This window comes from Odocoileus virginianus, chromosome 21 (genome assembly GCF_023699985.2).
Source record: "Odocoileus virginianus isolate 20LAN1187 ecotype Illinois chromosome 21, Ovbor_1.2, whole genome shotgun sequence".
In the NCBI taxonomy this organism is placed as follows: domain Eukaryota; kingdom Metazoa; phylum Chordata; class Mammalia; order Artiodactyla; family Cervidae; genus Odocoileus; species Odocoileus virginianus.
Genome location: NC_069694.1, coordinates 43,714,578 through 43,736,112, shown reverse-complemented (window position 1 = coordinate 43,736,112; position 21,535 = coordinate 43,714,578). Strand labels below are relative to the sequence as shown.

At 36.7% G+C, this 21,535-nt stretch overlaps 1 protein-coding gene across 5 annotated transcripts in view; it reads right to left on the bottom strand.

Annotated features, from left to right (window-relative positions):
• TBCK (TBC1 domain containing kinase) overlaps positions 1-21,535 on the bottom strand; it is a 196,061-nt gene that overhangs the window by 157,810 nt on the left and 16,716 nt on the right. For 4 of the 5 annotated variants that reach the window (XM_070452250.1, XM_020901197.2, XM_020901198.2 and 1 more), the window contains one exon: positions 20,365-20,437. The exons of the other annotated variant lie outside the window; for it this stretch is intronic. In XM_070452250.1, coding sequence (XP_070308351.1) covers positions 20,365-20,437 — 73 coding nt within the window. The remainder of the gene's footprint in view (positions 1-20,364; positions 20,438-21,535) is intronic. 5 annotated transcript variants of the gene reach the window in all.

The window sequence follows — 21,535 nt, the reverse complement described above, 5'->3', positions numbered from 1 at the left end:
TCTGGATTCTCCTGGTTGCAAGGAACTCTGTCTATCAAGACAACTTGCATATACCTCTCATAAGTACTTCTCAAAAAATGGTATTTTGCAATTGTTTGTTACAACTCTGTCTGCTTAGTAACTAGCAATCTCTTTAAAGACTAGGACATTATATTTTCATCTCAGACACACTAGCACCTACACCAGTATCTGAAATATATATGTAGTTAATGAAGAAGTATAGAATAATCCTTGAGTAGATTAATCATAATTTACATCATAATTAGTCATCATAGAAAGGTTATAACCCACAGGCAAGGCTTATTGATAACAATATCTAATAAGCCTCGCAGATGGTGCTAGTGGTAAAGAAACTACCTGCCAATACAGGAGTCGTAAGAGACGCAGGTTTGATCCCTGGGTCAGGAAGATCCCCCTGGAGTAGGAAATGGCAAACCACTCCAGTATTCTTGCCTGGAGAATCCCATGGACAGAGGAGCCTGGCAGGCTACAGTCCACGGGGTCGCAGAGTCAGACACGACTGAAGTGATTTAGCACACATGCACAGTAGCTATAACAACACTATTACCACTACTGCTGCTAATAGTAACACTTAGATAATTTGTATTGTATCAAGTACAATATCTACATACTATACCAAATGCTATTATAAATAATTCACATCTGTTAGTTCAGTAATTCTCCCCACCGTCCTAGAAGGTAAGAAAATTGAAGCACAGAGGCACTCAAGGAAGTGAGTAAATGGCAGAGCTGACTCAGATCCAGTTGGTTGATCTTACAGTCCATGTCCTTAACCACCACACTATACTGCTTCTCTGTTTAACAGCATGGATGGAGAAATCAAAAGTTTGAGCTCCAGGTAATGACATAATAACTGAGGTTTAGAGCAGGTACTTTACCCTTAAAATGCAGTAGACATTTGTTGTTTCCCTTCCTGGTAACCTGCCCATTTCTTATGATGCTAACTTAAAATTTTCATTTTAGTTTCCAACTCTCTCCTACACGCCTCAGCTCACATTTCTGCCTTTAGGAGAGGAAACATAAATTAGGCCTTTGCCAATTGTTTTCTTCTGGCTATAATAATTGTTCTGATTGAAAATCTCAGGTCTTACACAGCAACCAATAACAATGGCTTGCTCCTTTCTGGGAGATTGAGAGGATCTGAAATTAAGAGAGATGACCATTTTGCCATCATTAGGGGAGAATTTAGAACTCTTATAACTTATTAGCTTTATGATCAAGGGAAAATTACTTAACTTCTAGGATCCCTCATAGGAGCCTAACTTTCCTCCTACATCAAACGGAAGTAATATGAGTAAACTACATCATAGAACTCCTGTAAGAAAAAGATAATCACTGTAGAGTGCTTAGGTTAATGTCGAGCACAAAGTGCTGCAATGTTGTTACCACCATCATTATTATTTTTATCTAGTCCTTCCCCTTTGAGGTCCTGAATAATTTAGGATAAAGAAATCATTTGATTTAAACTTTGCATTTGTTCAGTTCAGTTCAGTTGCTCAGTCGTGTCCGTCTCTTTGCGACCCCATGAATAAGTTATTAAAATAGGTGACTGAGGAGGCCAAGATGGAATTAAAAACTCATGAACTCTATATGTATATTCTTTGGTAGTATATGCAGTTTTCATTTCTCCACTCCAATTATCTTACAACTGAACTCATTTTGACATGAGTTACACCAAAAGATTTTTGTCATAAAGAAATCAATTTTGCTTGCTGCTTTGTGTGACAAAGTGGAAAGACAGGGTTCTCTGATGTCCAGTTTGATAAAAATGCCAGGAAACAAAGAAATCCTCACAGAGCCACCAAGATAGTCTGATAACTAATGGACAGGACTCACTGAATCTAGAAATTTAAAATCACTTATTCTCTCAAAAAACTGTGCTTTTTGAACAGCACCCCTCATTTAAGAGATTCTGGAGTATTAAGTAAGGCTTACTTGCTCTAAGAAAGGCTACAGTAAGAACAGGACTTTTAGAAGTACAGTTCACTTATGCTACACTGTGACTTCAGCAGACATTTCATATTCTATAAACCTTAGATTACTCACTAACCAGGACTAATAACCTTAAAGTGAAAAGTAGAAGTGTTAGTCACTCAGTTGTGTCCAACTCTCTGTGGCCCCATGGACTGTAGCCTGCCTGCTCCTCTGTCCATGGAATTCTTCAGGCAAGAATACTGGAGTGGGTAGCCATTCCCTTCTCAAGCGATATTCCCAACCCAGGGATTAAAGCCGGGTCTCCTGCATTTCAGATGGATTCTTTTCTGTCTGAGTTACCAGTGAAGCCCCAATAACTTTAAAATTACCTATAAAAAGTATATAGCAAAATAATTAGAATATAGTATATATTTAATAAATACTCTATCCTTTTCTTTTTTGTATCCCTTTTGTTTATGAATGATGTGATTGTTTTAAATTTAAAATTGCCCCACTTAAAGAATGTCCCAAAGCTCTTAAAAGTGCTGCCAACATTAACTTATTCAACTCTTCATATATCATTCCCTCAGTACATATCAAGGATTAGGGTTAAGATGTTAAGCGTAAACATATCGTATTAAAAATGTAGAGAATGCTCATTTAGACTCCTAAAACTTTTTGCCTATTAATTACCTAATAATTTGCCTATAAATTAATTTTTGCTTATTAATTAAAAATTAAAGACATAATTTTTACAAGCTAACATTTAAAGGAGGAAAAGAAAAGTTGTAACTACCATACCACTGACCATTGTCATAATTACTGTCTATTACAGTGTCTGTTGATAAATCTTTTGATTGATTTTTTCGACACACCATCTGCTTTTGACAACACAGATGATCACCACTTCTGTGCCAAACTGTACAACATAAACGCTACCTCAAGACTTTTAACATTCCTCAAAAAGCCTTTAAGGAAATATTTTCATAAGATTAAGAATTAGCAAAAATAGTCCACTCTGTCAGGGCAAAAATCTGTTTTGAGAGAAAAAGACAAAGAGTGAGGGATAGCCCTCCCCTTCTTAACCTGAATAGCTTTTATGTGAACTAGGTGTATGCCTGCTGACATTGTACAGACTGGTCCTTTTACATACTGATGACATGACCCTCCATCCAGAAATAGCTTCAAGAAATTTTGGCCAATCATTGTTTGAAAGAATTTCTAACCTTTAATTATGCCAAAACTGAAATCGTTTTGGAGAGTCTAGGTGACATCCAGATGAATAATTTTAAAGAACGCCTTTCGACAAGTTAACTCTTCTAGGTATCTGGGGGATAGTTTTGCAATTTTGACAAGTTCACCCTTGCAGACTTGCTCAAGTTTTAAAATTTTATGAGGGACACATTTGGCTTATTCTACGAGAGAGAAGGACATTTGACAGCTTCCACTCTCAAATCTGTTTTCAAACAAAGATAATTTCTCCTATGTTTTATTTTGTTGTCCACTGGGGCTCAAACCGAGTATGTATTCAAGAAATTGATCAGATCCAAGCTTGCTCTCTGAGAAAAGTTCTGACCCTCCTAGCAATTATGACAGCAACCCATATTCACAATGAGATAAGATCACCCTCCATTCAGTCACAAATAACTGTCCTTTCTTAAAACATTAAGGAAGTATCTTCAAACACACTGGCTATCTCGGTTTTCCAGCTGTCTCATCTCAGACGATCACTAGACAGAAACTAGTGTGTCAATTTTGTCTTTGCTGCAGTACACGCGCCCAGTTTGGTGATTTCTGGCACCCTGTCTATCTAGAATAGTTTCACCAAAGTTCTATAAGCTGGCGAATCTATCCTAGACCTTAATATTATTCAAAGACTACATTAAACAATCATTCTCTACCTCATTGGATTCCTTAATTTTCCAAAAGGAAGATTTACTCGAAAACACTTAAGAAAAAAGTTAGAGACTAAGCAGTTTGGGTAATTCACTGCTAAGCAAGCAACATATTTGAACATCTTATTGCTGATATTTTCATATCAGCTTTCTTTCCTAGGACGTTACTAAAGTCCTTGTTAATTCAAAGACTGGTTCTTTTAATTCCTTAGGATTTTCCACATAAAGAACTATATCATTATTAAGTAGAAATGTTTCCAGCTTTTCCTTCCCTTTTTGTCCTTCCTCTGCTTTATTCTTTTTACAATCTTCATGCCTTATGTTTTTCTTGACCTATTTCATGTTTGTATTTTCATATATTATTCCTATGCTGCTTGCATTTTTACACGAGTCAGCAGAACAAGGAAGATAAAACAATTTTGTAATAAATATAATCACAACAAAACCTAAGATAGTTTGGAGTATATTTAACAAAAGGACAAGAGATCTACATTATAAACTATAAAATGTTGCTCAGAAAAATTAAAGAAGACTTAAAAATTTGGAGAGAAACAACATGTTCATTTATTGGAAGACAATATTGTTAAGATGTCAGTTGTTCCCAAATTGGTCCCAATCTCAATCAGAATACCAACAGACATTTTCAGAAACTGAGACGCTTATTATAAAATATATCTGGAAATGCAAACAACCAAAGATAGTTAAAGCAATCCTGAAACAAAAGAACAAAGTTTGGAAACTTTTATGTCTTGACTCAAGATTTACTATAAAGTTAGCATAATTAAGACAGTATGGTGCTGGCATAAGGATAGAAAGAGAGGTAAATGAAACAAAATAGAAGGCCAGAAACAGACCTACAATTACATGGCCATTTAATTTTCAATAAGAACACTAAAGCAATCCAATGGGACAAGTAAAATCTTTTAAACAAATAGAGTTGGAACAACTGTACATCCATATGGCAAAAGCTGAAGTTGAACACCATATACAAATATTAAATTGAGAAAGATCAAAGATCCACCATAAAATCTAAAACTATAATGCTTCTAGGAGAAAACATATGAGAATATCTTTATGACTTGGGAAGAGGTAAAGGTTTCTCAAAAGACAATAACCATGAAAGGAAAAATCAATATGTTACACTTCATTATAAATAAGAACTCTGTTTATCAAGATACACCTTAAGAATAGGCAAGTAAGACTGGCAGAAAATACCTGCAAAAAATATCTAGCAAAGCATGTTTATGGAGAATATAGAGAAGGTACAAAGAATGACTATGAATCAGTAATAAAAAGGCAAATAACCCACTTAAAAATGGGATCCCTCAAACTGAACAGATATGTATGTCATGATATAAATGCTAAATAAGTACACAAAAAGCGCTCCGCATCTTTAGTCATCATGGAAATGCAAATTAAAGCTACAGTGAGATATCACTTTATACTCACTACAATGACTAGAAGAATGAAACCTTAACTGCTGACAAGGATATGGAGGAACCAGAGCCCTCATACACTGTAAGCAGAAATGTCAAAGGTACAAAACCTTGGAAGAAGGTCTGGTGGTTTCTAATAGTATTAATTATATACTTACATAAATACATACACAGACACATACGCTTATACATATATAAGCCATCAATTTTACATATATACCCAAAGATATGAAAACATTTGCCCACAAAAAAAAAAAAAAGACTTATGAGAACATTCACAGCAACTTGTTATAATAGCCAAAAACCTGGAAATTTCCCAGAAGTTCATAAAGGAATAATTGCTAAATGCATATTAATAAAATATAACATCTCAACAATAAAAAAAGGAACGAGATAAGTACATGAAACCATTTAAATGCCTCTTAGAAACATTTGGGTAAAAGAAAGGATCTTTACATAAAAAGGTATATACTGTATAATTCTAACTTTATAAAGTGCTGAAATAAGCAAAACTAATCTCAGGGGGAAAAATCAGAAAAGTGGTTGCCTCTGGGAGGTAAGGTTAGGGTGAATTGCAAAGATTCACTGGGAAGGGACACTAGGAGAATTTCTAGGGTGATGGTAGTGACCTAATCTTGATGTTTATTGGGGTTACAAAGATGCATTTATTGTTCAAAACCCATCAAATGATACACAAGTTTTCATACTTCAGTGAATATAAATTTTACCTAAAAAGAAATCATAAATACATACTGAATTATACTCAGTGATATATATATGCTGAAAGAGTTAGGGTTAAAGTTCACTTACAGTGCAAGTGACTTGGAAACACATCAAAATAACAGAACGAATTAATGGGCAGGTAGTGTGATGGGCAGCTATATGATAAGGCAAAAGATGGAAAAATGTTAATTGTAGGATATAGGTATATTGTACAATTCTTTCAACTTTGCTATGTTTTAAATTTTTAATAATAAAATATTAACCAGTAAAAAATTTAAGGTGATATAAAGACATTTTCAGGTGACTGAAATCTGTAAGAATTTGCCTATTTCAGACTTGAACTAAAAGAAATTTTAAAGGAAGTTTTTCAGACTGAAGAAAAATGATACCACATGGAAACCTGGATCAAAAGAAAGGAATTAAGACTTCAGGAAATGGTAAATATGTGATTAAATGCAAAAGAACTTTTTTCCTCATTTCTCAAGGTCTTTAATATAGACTGTAAAATGTATGACAACAATACCAAAGGATAGGAGAATGGTAAATAGAAGTATATTGTTATATAAGATTCCAACATTATATATAAGCTGGCATAATATTAATTCATGGAAGACTATGATAAATTAAGGATGTATATTATAACCACTACCACAGTCATTTTAAAAAAATATTAAAAAAAAACAAAACAAAGATAAAAATAAAACCAATAAAAAGTACCCTCTGAGCTTCTTACAGACTTATTTGTCTTCCTTTGTGTTGACATCTTATAATTTATCTACTCAGCAGTTTATAAACTTTATAAACTCAGCAGTTTCTGGTTTTCAAACATTTCCCAATAGGAAATTGGACTGGTTAATTTCATTATTACCTGCTCCTTCTTTTGCTTTCCATGGGTATAGATAATACCACAGAATAAAATTAAAGGTGTTCCCTTAAAGTCAGTGTAACTCCTATTTCCTGAGTTAGTTTACTGAAATGTCCTCACTCACTGAAGGAATTAACTTGCTTAATAGAAGCCAAAACAATGAGTAAATGGGAAAAATGCTGTGACAGTTGACCGCTGAAGCTATACAGATTTTTTTTAAAGCAGAAAGTTTTCATAGGTGAAAATAATTTCCAACACAGATGGGTCCTATCATTCTCAGATCATTCTATTATTAAAACAAAAAACAGTCTTTTACAAGCATATAATTCCCACCACACTAGCAAAATTAGAAAATCCAGATATTTCACCTTTTCTTTCCCATGTGTTAAATAAGTGAATGACTCTTGAAAGTTAAAAAGAAAACCCCGTACTTTTCCCTTCTTTTCACCATGACCCCCATTCATTTAAATCAGATAAAGCATAAAGTATCTGCCAGCAATAACTTAGCTTCTTAGATCAGCTATTGTAAACTGGCTGCCCATTGGCCAAATTTAGCTATTACTTTGTTTTGCTTGGATCATGGTGTTTTAAAACTTTTTAACTAGTTGAAAATGTTAATAAATTCAGAGGTTCTCACATAAGAATCCAGAATCTAAGTCCTTTAGAAAATCTGAATGAGACAGTAACACCAGGACACATTCTCAAAAGGCAACATGGGGCTGCAGCTCCTGAATGAAAATTAGATGCCTCTTTTCAATGTTACCTGCTTCCCAGTTTAACCCAGTTTCCTCACTTAAATTACCTGCCTGACCTCAAATGAGTTTATAATCTCTATTACAAATATTCCCCATCCCAAATCCAGTCTTCTCTTTCTTCCTCACTCTAGTTCCTTACTCTTGTGCACTCTCTCATGCTTTTTATCAAAATAGCATGCACCTATTACTTCACTAAAACTTTCAATTGAAGATATATTTGGCCTAAAAAATTTTTAAAAAAATGTTTCTAATGGAAAACAACAGGTCAGTGCTCTATATCAACATATTTATATGGTATCTGGCCAGTCTTTTTGTACACAGACACTGAAGTAGCTCCCTCTCCACAAAAGGAATTTTATATTAACAAACAAAAGGTTTACTTTACTCTTGACTATAATTCTGGAAAATGTCATATAATAAAGTTTGAATTTAAACCTTATTAAAGGTTGATTTTTTTTTCCCTTAAGATAACTGACAACTTGAATGACTCAGAAAAGAATTCTTTTGACAATATAGAAGTTAAACATGCTTATAATTGTTGAAAGCATTATTGCTTAATTAATTAATTAACCATTTATCTTTTCTTTTTTAGCCATGCCACACAGCTTGTGGGATCTTACTTTCCTGACCAGGGACAGAACCTGGGCCCACAGCAGTGAAAGCACAGGGTTCTAACCACTGGACTGCCATGGAATTCCCTCATTTATCTTTTCAGAAATTGAGGTATAATTAACAATACGAACTCAGATACAATTGAGGAATACAATAGGAGTTCAGATACAAGTGAGGTGGGAAAACTTTGGCAATTACTTGTTTAAAGAATGTAGTACGCAGAATCCTCCCAAGATTCTTGTCACCGGGGTTTTAATTCAACCACCAGTCTAGACAGAGCTGTAAAGGGTCTTTGAAGATGGAATTAGCTTGCTAACCAGCTAATTTTAAATAGGGAGAGTACTCCAAATTTTCAAGGTGGGCCACAGTAATCACATGAACCCTTAAAGTAGAAAAGCTGAGCAGAAAAGTCAGACAGAGTGGCCAAAGAGGTAAGAGATTCGAAGCCTCAGAAGAAGTGGGCCTGATGCTATTAGCTTTGAAGATGATGGAATGGGGCCATGAGCCAGGGGATGGTGGTAGCCTCCAGAAGCTAAGGACAATTCCTGGCCAACAGCCAGCAAAGAAACAGGGATCTCAGTTCTACATTTGCGTGGAACTAAATACCACCAACAACGGGAATAAGCCTGGAAATGGATTCTTCCTTAGGGCCTCTAGAGGAAAAACACCCCTGTCAACACTTTGATTTTGGCTTTGCCAGACCTGAGGCAGACAATCCACCCAAACCCAACAGACTTTTGATCTACAGAACCATGAGATAATGAATTTGAGTTGTTTTAAGCAGCTATGTTTGTGGCAATATGTTTCAGTAACAAAGGAGAGCTAATACTTTGCTGATGAGTGAAAAAAGTCTTTACACAAACCCTAACTGAGCAAGACAAGCAACCATTGGTCTATAGTCACAACATATTTCATGAATTACTGGAGTAGCTATAAAATCTACTTTAATACTTCCCCATAAAGGAATCTCTCATCAATCTCAAATCTTGCACATTCTCCCAAAGGTGCCTATTTTCCTAGCTGGCCCTTTGTGTGCTTCAGGGAATTATGCTCTTGGAATACTTAACTGATAAGTTTTGCCCATTTGAGGCCTTGAATCACTCTAGCTTGTCTAAATAGCGTGTGCAAACACTGTGATTTATGTTAAACACCTGCTTTCCTTCTGGGGGGGGTTCCTGGAGCATCATTAACTGCAATCAGTCACACAGGTGTTACGTATCTCTGTGACCAACCACCAATAAAATTCCTCACTCTTAGGCTCAGACAAGTTTCTCTAATAGGCAATAGTTTGCACACACTATCAAAATTTTTTTTTGTTGGAGAAATTAAGTACATCTTCTACAACTCTCCTGGGAGAGAAACTCTGGAAAGCTTTGGGCCTGGTTTCTGCCGTTATCTTGCCCTATAGTTTTCTCTTTGTTGGATTTCGCTTTGTACCGCTTTGCTGCAGTGAGTATAATGAAACCATGAGTAAAATAACATCTGAGTTCTGCGAGTGCTTCTATTGAATCACTGAAGCTGGGAAATGGTGACCCCGGACACATCACAGTTCCCACCATCCCAGCCAAAATGTCTTACTAATACAAAAGAGAATGCCAAATGACATTTGCTATAAAATTAAAATTTTTTTCTCAAGTTTTTACTAACAAAATTGTGGTAGACAGGATTCTAACATGGTTCCCCAAATGCAAACTTTCTGATGTCCACCTGGCATAATCTCCAAGATGATGAATAGGATAGATTTTACTTTAATGATCATGTTATATTCTATGGTGTAGCTGAACTCATCACAGGAGTCCTTGAAATCTGGATCTAGAGGTTAGAGACAAAGGAATGGTGGCAGCCTCTGGAAGTTAAGATGATTTAGGCCAACAGCAAGGAAACAGGGATCTCAGTCCTACAAGTGTGTGGAACTAAACTCTACCAACAATGGGAATAAGCGTGCAATGAGCAAGATGTGATACAAGGGATATTCTCCATTGTTGGCTTTGGAGATGGAGACAGTCACATGATAAGGAATGAGATGACTTTTAGAAGCTGAGAGAGCCCCTCACTGATAGTAATCAAGGAAAACAGGGAAATCAGCCCTACAATTGCAAGGAACTGAATTCTGCCAACAACCTGCATGAGCTTAGAAGTGAATTCTTCTCCAGAGTCATGAGAAAGGAAATCAACAGTTTGTCTTCTCTGATCATTCCAGTAAAAAATAAAAATTTAGTCACTCAGTTGTATCTGACTCTTTATGACCCCAGTAGCCTGCCAGATTCCCCTGTCCATGGAATTCTCCACACAAGAATACTGAAGTGGGTAGTCGTTCCCTTCTCCAGGAGATCTTCCTGACCCAGGGATCAAACTTGTGTCTCTTATGTCTCCTGCATTGCAGGAAGAATCTTTACCAGTAGCACCAACTGGGAAGCCCTCCATTTTTAAAGAAAACAATAAATCTTGGAAATAAATGTGTTTTCAATAAAATAAGTTGCTAAGAAACATTTATATCATACTTTCACCAAAACTCATTTGTTTGGGAAACAGAATTATGACACACGATTAAAAGGAAGATAATCGGGAATCAGAATTCAACTGGATGACTAAACTAAAAAATTAGTTCATTCAACAGTTAATTTATAACACATTAACTATACATAAACTCTTATGCTAACAACTTTAGAAGACAGAAAAATTAAAAAATATTGTATGCATGTTAAAATGTACAGTTAATTAAAGGAAGCTATACCTTCCTTAATTAAACTGCAGGAAAATAATTATAAGCTAGAAGGGGAAAGGTACCTTACAATTAGAGATACAATGTAAAGAAGGAATTTGGAGAAAACATAGTTTTTGCCTTGGTTCAGTGATATGGTACAGAAGGGGACAGAGGTAAGTGAATTACTTGAAGAAGTGTCATGTACATTGTGCCAAAGACTGGAGATATACCACTGGGAAAAAAAGACAGCTTGGTGGTATTGGTACATTTCAATTCTGTGGCACTCAATCTCTTCAATCACATATTGGCAACAGTAAAAACTACTTGAAAAACTCAGACACTCTTTGGAAATAATTTAGAGAGTTTGAAGGCAAATCCACTGGCTACAAAATGCATTTTCTTCACACACACACAAACACACACACGCAGAGCCACCAGATGTTTTAGCAGGAATGCAAATGGCAGCCCATTCCCGTATTCCTGCTGGGGAGTCCCACAGACAGAGGCGCCTGGCAAGCAGAAGTCCACAGGGCCTCAAAGAGTTGGACACAGCTGAAGCCACGCAGCATGCACTCATCGGTAACAATGCTCTGACAGCAGCAGAAAGTAGAGGTAACTGGAGTGTGGCAAAACTAAAGGCAGTAAGACCAGTTAGGAGAATGCTGCAATGCAATAGTCAAACTCTTTATTAAGGCCTGAACTAAAGAATGTAGAGGACAGCAGTGGTAAGAAATATCACCAAGGGTGTATGAACAATACTCAGTGACAAATGGCATAAATAGTACAAAAGAGAGAGAAAGTAAAAGATAGCTGAAAGATGCCATGCCTGAGTGAAAAGCATCTTTTTGGGGCACTATCTTCTAGGCTTCCCTGGTGGCTCAGACGGTAAAGAACCTGTCCACAATGCAGGAGACCTGGGTTCGATTCCTGGGTTGGGAAGATCCCCTGGAGGAGGGAATGGCAACCCACTCACTCCAGTATTCTTGCCTGGAGAATATGTCTTTAAACAAAACAAGTAAACCTAGAAGAAAAATATATATCAATTATATAAATCTCTAAGTTACTTTGGAGAAGGCAATGGCAACCAACTCCAGTACTCTTGCCTGGAAAATCCCATCAACAGAGGAGCCTGGTGGGCTGCAGTCCATGGGGTCGCGAAGAGTCGGACACGACTGAGGGACTGACTTTCACTTTTCACTTTCATACATTGGAGAAGGAAATGGCAACCAACTCCAGTGTTCTTGCCTGGAGAATCCCAGGGATGACGGAGCCTGGTAGGCTGCCGTCTGTGGGGTTGCACAGAGTCGGACACAACTGAAGCGACTTAGCAGCAGCAGCTTAGTTACTTGACTGTACTGTAATTTCTAATGCATTCTGAAACTAGGGCCCTTGAAGGCAAAAAATGTATACAGAAGTCTTCTACTATCAGGTTATATTCTAAAATAAGAGTATCTACTACCTATTTCTGATTACAATGACCTGTGGCTCACTCATCCATCTGTGGAACATATTCTAGAATGTGTTCAAAAAACTTTTGGAGTATCTAAGTCAGTGAGTAAGCAGTCTTTTAATATGGGCAAATAAAACTTACTCATCGAGAAAGTCAGATCATGTTTTCCATCAAGCTAGTGAACAACTGCAGACATAGCCTGCTTCCCATCAAAGTTTCACGTATAACCTCTGCAATGCTGATGTTTCTCTGGTAAATTTTCAAAACCATAACCCTAAAAACATATGACAAACTACCTTTTATTAAAGATATATGCCTGAACTACTTACCCTGACTTCACTTGCAAATTTAAGGACAATGCAGGAACTTTACACCAAAAAAATACTCTGCTGAATATCTGTCTATGAACTCTACTTGCTGGCGCTTTTATAGATTAAGAAAAAGTACATGATCTGAATAACACAAATGGGAAATACTTTCCAAATAACACCTAGACTTAAAAGGCAAACCATTTTCCTCATGCTCATTTTAATGGGAGTGACAAAGGTGTTATCTCTTTTTTAACATTCTCTGGAAAATATTTTAGAAATGAGATATAGTTTAAAATTTTCCACTTTTCAGTATCTTGAATCTGGCTTTAGAGTAGCAATTAAATAGTTTCACAGGCACTAGATATGAGATGACTTCAAACAAATCTTTCAAACACTATTTATTTTTTTTCCTTGAAACATACTGGTTATAGGAGTTTAATTGAATTCCATGCTTCTATGTTTCCATATGTTTCCATAAAATAATTTTGATCATTTAACTGAAACTGGAGAGAATACTGGCAAGAGGGAACTCTGGCACAAGTAACATATAAAAGCCACTGAAAAGAGAGCAGCAAACTCCAAAAATTAATTCCTTAGATTTAAGCTTGAACAGACTGTAAAGAAAATTATGAGTTTTCTCTTTCAAGCCAAGTTAGCAAACTAACCTCACAAATAATATTAATTCATAAAAGACTGACTCAATTAGCTCCAGGTCATAGTACAAAATTATTATCTTTGGTTTGGATAACATGAATTCTCAAAAGCATTTTGGCTATTAAAATTATAAAGAGAACACAATTTTCTAGTGAGATCTGAAAACTCCAGATAGTCTTAAATTACAATACAGTTGTGGTACAAATTACTACCATTATGTTTTAGTACACATATTGCTTTAAAGATACCTAAATTTATTGTGAAAAAAATTAGTGAGTAAATTGACACCAGACTCTTACTCTAAGTTTCCAGTTTTCATTAGTCTATCCCCTGAACCAATGATACTACAGAAGATGCAAAATTTTCTTTAAAATATAAATCCAGTAAGATCTATGCCTTAAATGATGCTTAAGTTTGGATAATTAACTGCAAATAGCTACCAAACAAGTGAAAACTTACAGTTTTGCAACAGAGACAGATGGACAAGTAAAAATCATGGGTCTCAAATAGCAAACCCATCTAAATAGATTTCCTGTTTACTTTACATCAGCCTTTCTTACAGGTGCATGATGCTTACTTTTGGCAGTTAAGGGAAAGATAAAAGCCATAAGAACATCTTCTCACTTTTCATAAACAAGTTATAGAATTAATTAAAATTGCAGCACATCAACTCTGCACATGAAACAGCTCTGTTACTGGAGACAAAAGTAATCCAAATATGTGGAAAGTCAAATAGTTTACAACAAAGCTAATTTAGATGGATAGATCAGATAACAACTTGGAACTGAACCCGACAGAAGCATTTTTACTCAGAGGTGGCAAGTGCTGAATGATATATTTCAAAACAAGCAAGGGAAATATTGAATTTTAATCTAGTGCCAAAATGATTTTAAAAAGTACTTTACATAAATGTTTAAACATATCTTACTTGAAGAAATTACAAAGACCTGTAAGACTGTCTTTTAAATAAATGAGAAAGATGATATAAATGGCATGAAAGACAATATGAAATTTGCACTTAATCCTACTGATGTTCCACTAACTACTCAAAGAATATGCATCTACCTATAACATTTTATCCTCATGAAGACATATACAAAGGCATTAAAGAAAGGTGACTTCTTTATACCTGTACACTGTTGAGACTAATGGTATGTAACGTTATGAGATTTATTATCTCTAAAACAGGATAAACAATGACAGGAACAGAAAAGTAAAACTTTTCATGAGTTAATGGATTTAATCTTATTGGTAAAATGATGGCAACTGTGTCCTTACACAGTGCAAATGTAAATAAAGTAAAAGGACAGAGTTGAGGTAAAATGATGAAAATGGAAATTTGTCTTCTGAGTCACCAGCTTCTCTCTCCTTCAATTCTTTTAGTAGGTCCAAGAAGAACGTATCAGTATATGGGTAGAGAAGGAAACGTGGAGATCAGAAGGAATATCCTATAGTTACTACCATCAGTAACCTACAGTTACTGATGACAGAGAACTACTCTGCCCGTGGTTTACAGAGTTCTCAGGAATGGCTGGGAGCATAAGACCTTGGGTAACATCAATTTAGATGATGTAAAGCAATTCCAGTTGTAGCAGAGCTATGTCCTCTGGTACTTCTGGATATTCCCTTGTTTATCTCCTCTTCTGGTGTGAACTTCTTCCTTTCTTCCATCCCAAGTGCCCTAAATGAGTACTGAATAATTTTGGGAACTTTATTTTTCAGTTAGTGTTAATGTTGATTTAGTATTTCATTCCTATTCCCCACCCCCAGATTTTTTTTAATACTTGTATGATTGTCAAGACTTCTGTGATTCAGTTCAGTTCAGTCGCTCACTTGTGTCCAGCTCTTTGCGAACCCATGAATCGCAGCACTTCAGGCCTCCCTGTCCATCACCAACTCCTGGAGTTTACCCAAACTCATGTCCATTGAGTCGGTGATGCCATCCAGCCATCTCATCCTGTGTCGGCCCCTTCTCCTGCCCCCAACCCCCTCAGCATCAGGGTCTTTTCCAATGAGTCAACTCTTCACATGAGGTGGCCAAAGTATTGGCATTTCAGCTTCAACATCAGTCCTTCCAATTAACACCCAGGACTGATCTCCTTCAGGATGGACTGGTTGGATCTCCTTGCAGTCCAGGGGACTCTCAAGAGTCTTCTCCAACACCACAGTTCAAAAGCATCAATTTTTCGGCACTCAGCTTTCTTCACAGTCCAACTCTCACATCCATACATGACCACTGGAAAAACCATAGCCTTGACCAGACGGACCTTTGTTGGCAAAGTAATGTCTCTGCTTTTTAATATGCTGTCTAGGTTAGTCATAACTTTCCTTCCAAGGAGTAAGCGTCTTTTAACTTCATGGCTGCAATCACCATCTGCAGTGATTTTGGAGTCCCAAAAAATAAAGTCTGACCCTGTTTACACTGTTTCCCCATCTATTTCCCATGAAGTGATTGGACCAGATGCCATGATCTTAGTTTTCTGAATGTTGAGCTTTAAGCCAACTTTTTCACTCTCTTCTTTCACTTTCATCAAGAGGCTTTTTAGTTCCTCTTCACGTTCTGCCATAAGGGTGGTGTCATCTGCATCTGAGATTATTGATATTTCTCCTGGCAATCTTGATTCCAGCTTGGGCTTCTTCCAGCCCAGCGTTTCTCATGATGCACACTGCATATAAGTTAAACAAGCAGGGTGACATACAGCCAGCCTCTAAGATGACCCCCAATGCCCCTGGATTCCTGGGATTCACATTCTTGTGTTGTCTTCTCCCAAATGAATAGGTTAATGGCTGAGCTTTGGTTTTTTTTTTTTTTTTTTTTTGGAGCTGTATTTTATTTTTTTTTATTTTATTTTATTTTTATTCTTTTGGTCCTGGCTGGCTGAGCTTTGTATCCAATAAGATATAGTGATGTGTGGCTCCTGAGGCGAGGTCATAAAAGGCATTGCAGGTTCCACTTTGTTTCCTCTCATCTCTTAGATCACTCACGCACTCATTCTAGCAGAAGCCAACCACCATACTGTGAGAATTCAGCCAAGAGGTCTGTAGAAAGGCCCTCAAGATAGGGAGGAAATTAAACCTCCTGTCAACAACCAGCACCAAATAAGTGAGCTAACTTAGAAACAGATCTTGAATCCCTAATAGAGGTTTCAGATGACTACAGCCCCAGCTGATACACTGACTGCAATGACATGAGATCCTGAGCTAAAAAACCACTCAACTAAACATTCCTGAATTCTTGACCCAGGGAAACTATATAAACTGATAAATGCTTATTACTGTTTTGGGCTTTCCTGGTGGCTCAGAGGTTAAAGCATCTGCCTGCAATACGGGAGACCTGGGTTTGATCCCTGAGTCGGGAAGATCCCCTGGAGAAGGAAATGGCAACCCACTCCAGTATTCTTGCCTGGAGAATCCCATGGACAGAGGAGCCTGATGGGCTACAGTCCAAGGGGTTGCAAAGAGTCGGACACGACTGAGCGACTTAACTTATTACTGTTTTAAGCTGCTAAGTGTTGAAGTAGTTTTTTACCCAACAATAATTAATTCATACTAATTCTTCTTATAGAAACAATAAAATACAATAGTATGTTACTGGATGAAGCATCTTCATTAACAATAAATCTTGTTGCTATATGAGAGACTCACAGTCCAAGTCAAGTAAATATCTCAACAGGCTCTTAAAATTTTTTGAGGTATAATGTACATAGGTGAAATTCAAGTTCTTAAGGTATATATGTCAGTGAATTTTGACAGGTTTTGCAAGAATATGTACTATATAAGTAATACCCCAATGAAGATGCAAAAATTTCCATTCCCCAGCAAGTTCTCTCAAGGCCATTTGGAATCAGTTCCTGTATTCCCACTTCCCAACCAGGGTCAAGCACTGTTTTTATATCTACCATCGTAGATGAGTTTTAATTGTTTTAGAACTTCATATAAATAGAAGAATATGACTTTTATATCTGCCTTTTGCTCACCATAATATTTCTAAGGTTCATCATGTGTATATCAGTAGTTGATTCCATTTTATTGTTGATTAACATACTGCCATCTGCTCACCTATCCTCCCGTTGATGGACATTTGAGTCCTTCCCAGTTTGGGGCTACCATGTTTCTGGAAGCATTACTGTGCAAATATTTTGTTGGACATGCATTTTTTGGATCAAATACCAAGGCAGGGCTGGGACTACCAGGAGGCAAATGAGATACCTCTTGGGCACAAATTTAAGGGGCTCCTCTACCTAGGAGTCTCAGTCTCTGTGGGTCTCTGGGTCCTGGTGTGCATGAGGTTTGTTTGAGCCCTCTGAGTGTCTCTGGCAGGAATGGGGTTTGATTCTAAACACAAATTCACCACTACTACCATCTCGCTGGGGCTTCTTCTTTGCCCTCGGGCCTGGGTTTCTCCTCACAGCTCTTCCAGTGCCTACCATCTTACTGAGGTTTCTTTGACCTTGGATGTGGGATATCTCTTCACACCCATTCCAGCTAAGAGCAGCCGCCGCTCCTGACTTTGGACGTGGGGTATCTTCTCACCGCCACTCGTTACAGCACCATGCAGCTGCAGTGGCCACAGGACTGGAAAAGGTCAGTTTTCATTCCAATTCCAAAGAAAGACAATGCCAAAGAATGCTCAAACCACCGCACAATCGCACTAATCTCACACGCTAGTAAAGTAATGCTCAAGATTCTCCAAGCCAGGCTTCAGCAATACATGAACCGTGAACTCTCAGATGTTCAAGCTGGATTTAGAAAAGGCAAAGGAACCAGAGATCAAATTGCCAACATCTGCAGGATCATCAAAAAAGCAAGAGACTTCCAGAAAAACATCTATTTCTGCTTTATTGACTATGCCAAAGCCTTTGACTGTGTAGATCACCACAAACTGTGGAAAATTCTGAAAGAGATGGGAATACCAGACCATCTGACCTGCTTCTTGAGAAATCTGTATGCAGGTCAGGAAGCAACAGTTAGAACTGGACATGGAACAACAGACTAATTCCAAATAGGAAAAGGAGTACATCAAGGCTGTATACTGTCACCATGCTTATTTACTTATATGCAGAGTACATCATAAGAAACACTGGGCTGGATGAAGCACAAGCTGGAATCAAGATTGCTGGGAGAAATATCAATAACCTCAGATATGCAGATGACATCACCCTTATGGCAGAAAGTGAAGAGGAACTAAAGAGCCTTTTGATGAAAGTGAAAGAGAAGAGTGAAAAAGTTGGCTTAAAGCTCAACATTCAGGAAACTAAGATCACAGCATTCGGTCCCATCACTTCATGGCAAATAGATGGGGAAACTGGAAACAATGACAGACTATTTTGGGGGGCTCCCAAATCACTCCAGATGGTGACTGCCGCCATGAAATTAAAAGATGCTTACTCCTTGGAAGAAAAGTTATGAATAACCTAGACAGCATATTAAAAAGCAAAGACATTACTTTGCCAATAAAGGTCCATCTAGTCAAAGCTATGGTTTTTCCAGTGGTCATGTACAGATGTGAGAGTTGGACTATAAAGAAAGCAGAGTGCTGAAGAATTGATGGTTTTGAACTGTGGTGTTGGAGAAGACTCTTGAGAGTCCCTTGGATTGCAAGGAGATACAACCAGTCCACCCTAAAGGAAATAAGTCCTGAATATTCATTAGAAGGACTGATGTTGAAGCTGAAACTCCAATACTTTGACCACATCATGCGAAGAGCTGACTCATTTGAAAAGACCCTGATGCTGGGAAAGATCAAAGGCAGGAGGAGAAGGGATGACAGAGGATGAGGTGGTTGGATGCCATCACCGACTCAACAGACATGAGTTTGAGTAAACTCTGGGAGTTGGTGATGGACAGGGAGGCCTGGCGTGCTGCAGTCCATGAGGTCACAAAGAGTCGGATATGACTGAGCAACTGAACTGAACTTTCATGAAGATTTTTTTTTTTTAAATTTTAGAATAGGTGGCCTATAAACTAAAGTATAAATTTAAATTGGTGAGCAAAGAGCAATATGCTCTTTAACAAATACAATCAAAGATTTGTGACATGCAAAAGTTATATATGTAAAAACATATTTACTAAGTTATGTTTAATAAACAGAAAATTCTCTTTTATTACTACGGTCACATTAGATTTTTCTAAAAAAGCAAGGGAGGCAATAGTGGATTTGATATCTGCATCTTGCATTCCAGAGACCACTTAAACCAAACCATTTAAAGTAGCAGTGAAAGTACTTTTATTCAACTTACTTCTTTTGCTGCTATTAAATTACTACCATTTATTAAGACACACATTTTTCCTCCTTTGAAAAAGATGTATCATTATCTATAATATAACAATGATTAAAAACTATTGACCAAGAATAAGAATATTTCTTAAATGTAGGATGGATACTTACAATCATATAAAAGTTCAAGGCAACCAATCTTCATGTTTTAGTACAATTTTATTCATTAAAAATATTTTTCATAATTTTAAGATAATTTCAGAAAATCAGTGAAGAAGCTCATTTAATAGTACATTTACAATAAAGTTTAGATCACATATTTTTCTTGCCCAAAATGCCTGAGATAGAAAGCAAATTTCATATGTCATTGAAATAACTGAATTTAAACTGTATGATTAGATTACGCACAAGCCATGAATATTATTTCTCTCTATTCTTCAGCGTGGCCTTAGTTTATACAGTTCACCATGTTCCGAGGAACACCAGTACCCTGTGAGAAGTTACCATGTACTTGTCTCTGGAAAATACTCTTAACTTCAGCTATGCTAAAGAAAAGCTTAGTATTAAAAAGGGTAATTTTTTATTAAGTACTTTGCAAAATGCCTACAAAAGCTGAACACTGGATGATGTCAATGCTGAATTTCTATGAGGCCTGTGAATTAATTTTCCTAAAATAAATATTTACAACTGGATTTTATCATTAAACAAGTAACAGAAGAAACTAACACCCTGTAGTTCTAGGTAAAATGCCTTTTTGTTTGTCAATTTCTGCTTCTCATTTAACTGTCCTGATACTACACACAGTACCTCACGGGTTTCCCTTCACGAAGCAAGTCTTCTAGACTCCGTTCACAGTGTTCAGCTACCACCACCAATCTCTCTGAGTGAAAAAAAAAAGAAAAAACTAAATGCACTTTATATTTGATTAATACAATGTTTTAGTAACAAAATAATATACTCCACTAAAGATATTAACAAATGATATTTGAAAAGAGCTTTTCAAAGTCTACATTAACTACATAAAAATCAGATATCTAGAATAAAAAGATAAATGTGTTAGAAAACAATACAGCAAATAACAATCTTCGTTTTTTTCTCTACGATTTCTCCCCTGTGCATTAGGAAAAACAGCTGGAAAGGGTTACCTTTGGCAAAAAGAAGTGATCCTTCTTCTGACACAGGCTAGCAGAAGAAAAAGCTTGGATGAATATATAAAGAAATTTTGAAGTGAAGGGGAAACTGGGATCTAGGGACAAACTGTCTTGACAGTCTGGCTCAAACATAAGGTCTCTGAAACTGAATTCAGAAACTGGAGAAAAGTAGAAATGTTATGAATCACAATTATGGAGAAAGAACTGAAAATCAACTTGCGATTGTTTATAACATCATGAGGCCTGCTGAGATTAGTAATAATATAAAATTTTATGAGCACAATATATAGTATGATGGAATTTTTATTTTCCAACAGATCAACTGTCTAAGAATAAGTTGCACAGTTTTGAAGGTCAGTCCATACATTTTTAATGTAATCATTAGTTAATTATTGACTGACACATTGTCTGACACAGTAGCAGATCAACAAACTCTTTCTTTTTAGATGAAACAACATAGGAGGAACCAGAAAAAAGGCACAATTGGGCTCACAAGTGGTTGGGGATTTGATAAGGTTATTTCAGGAGAGAGAAAGTTTTTAAAAGAAATTGGAGTACTATGTATATCTATGCAAAATAAGTTCTAAAAGACAAGGAAGAAAGTAAACACAAAATGGTGGTGGTGGTTTAGTCGCTAAGTCATGTCCAACCTTTTGTGAATCTATGGATTGTATCCCACCAAGCTCCTCTGTCCATGGGATTTTTCAGGCAAGTATACTGGAGCGGAATGCCATTTCCTTCTCAGATGGCAAACTAAGACAAGAAAAAGAAGTAAAGTAAAAGGGACTGGAAATAGTGATGACTACATAGAGGTTTGGTGAAAATGA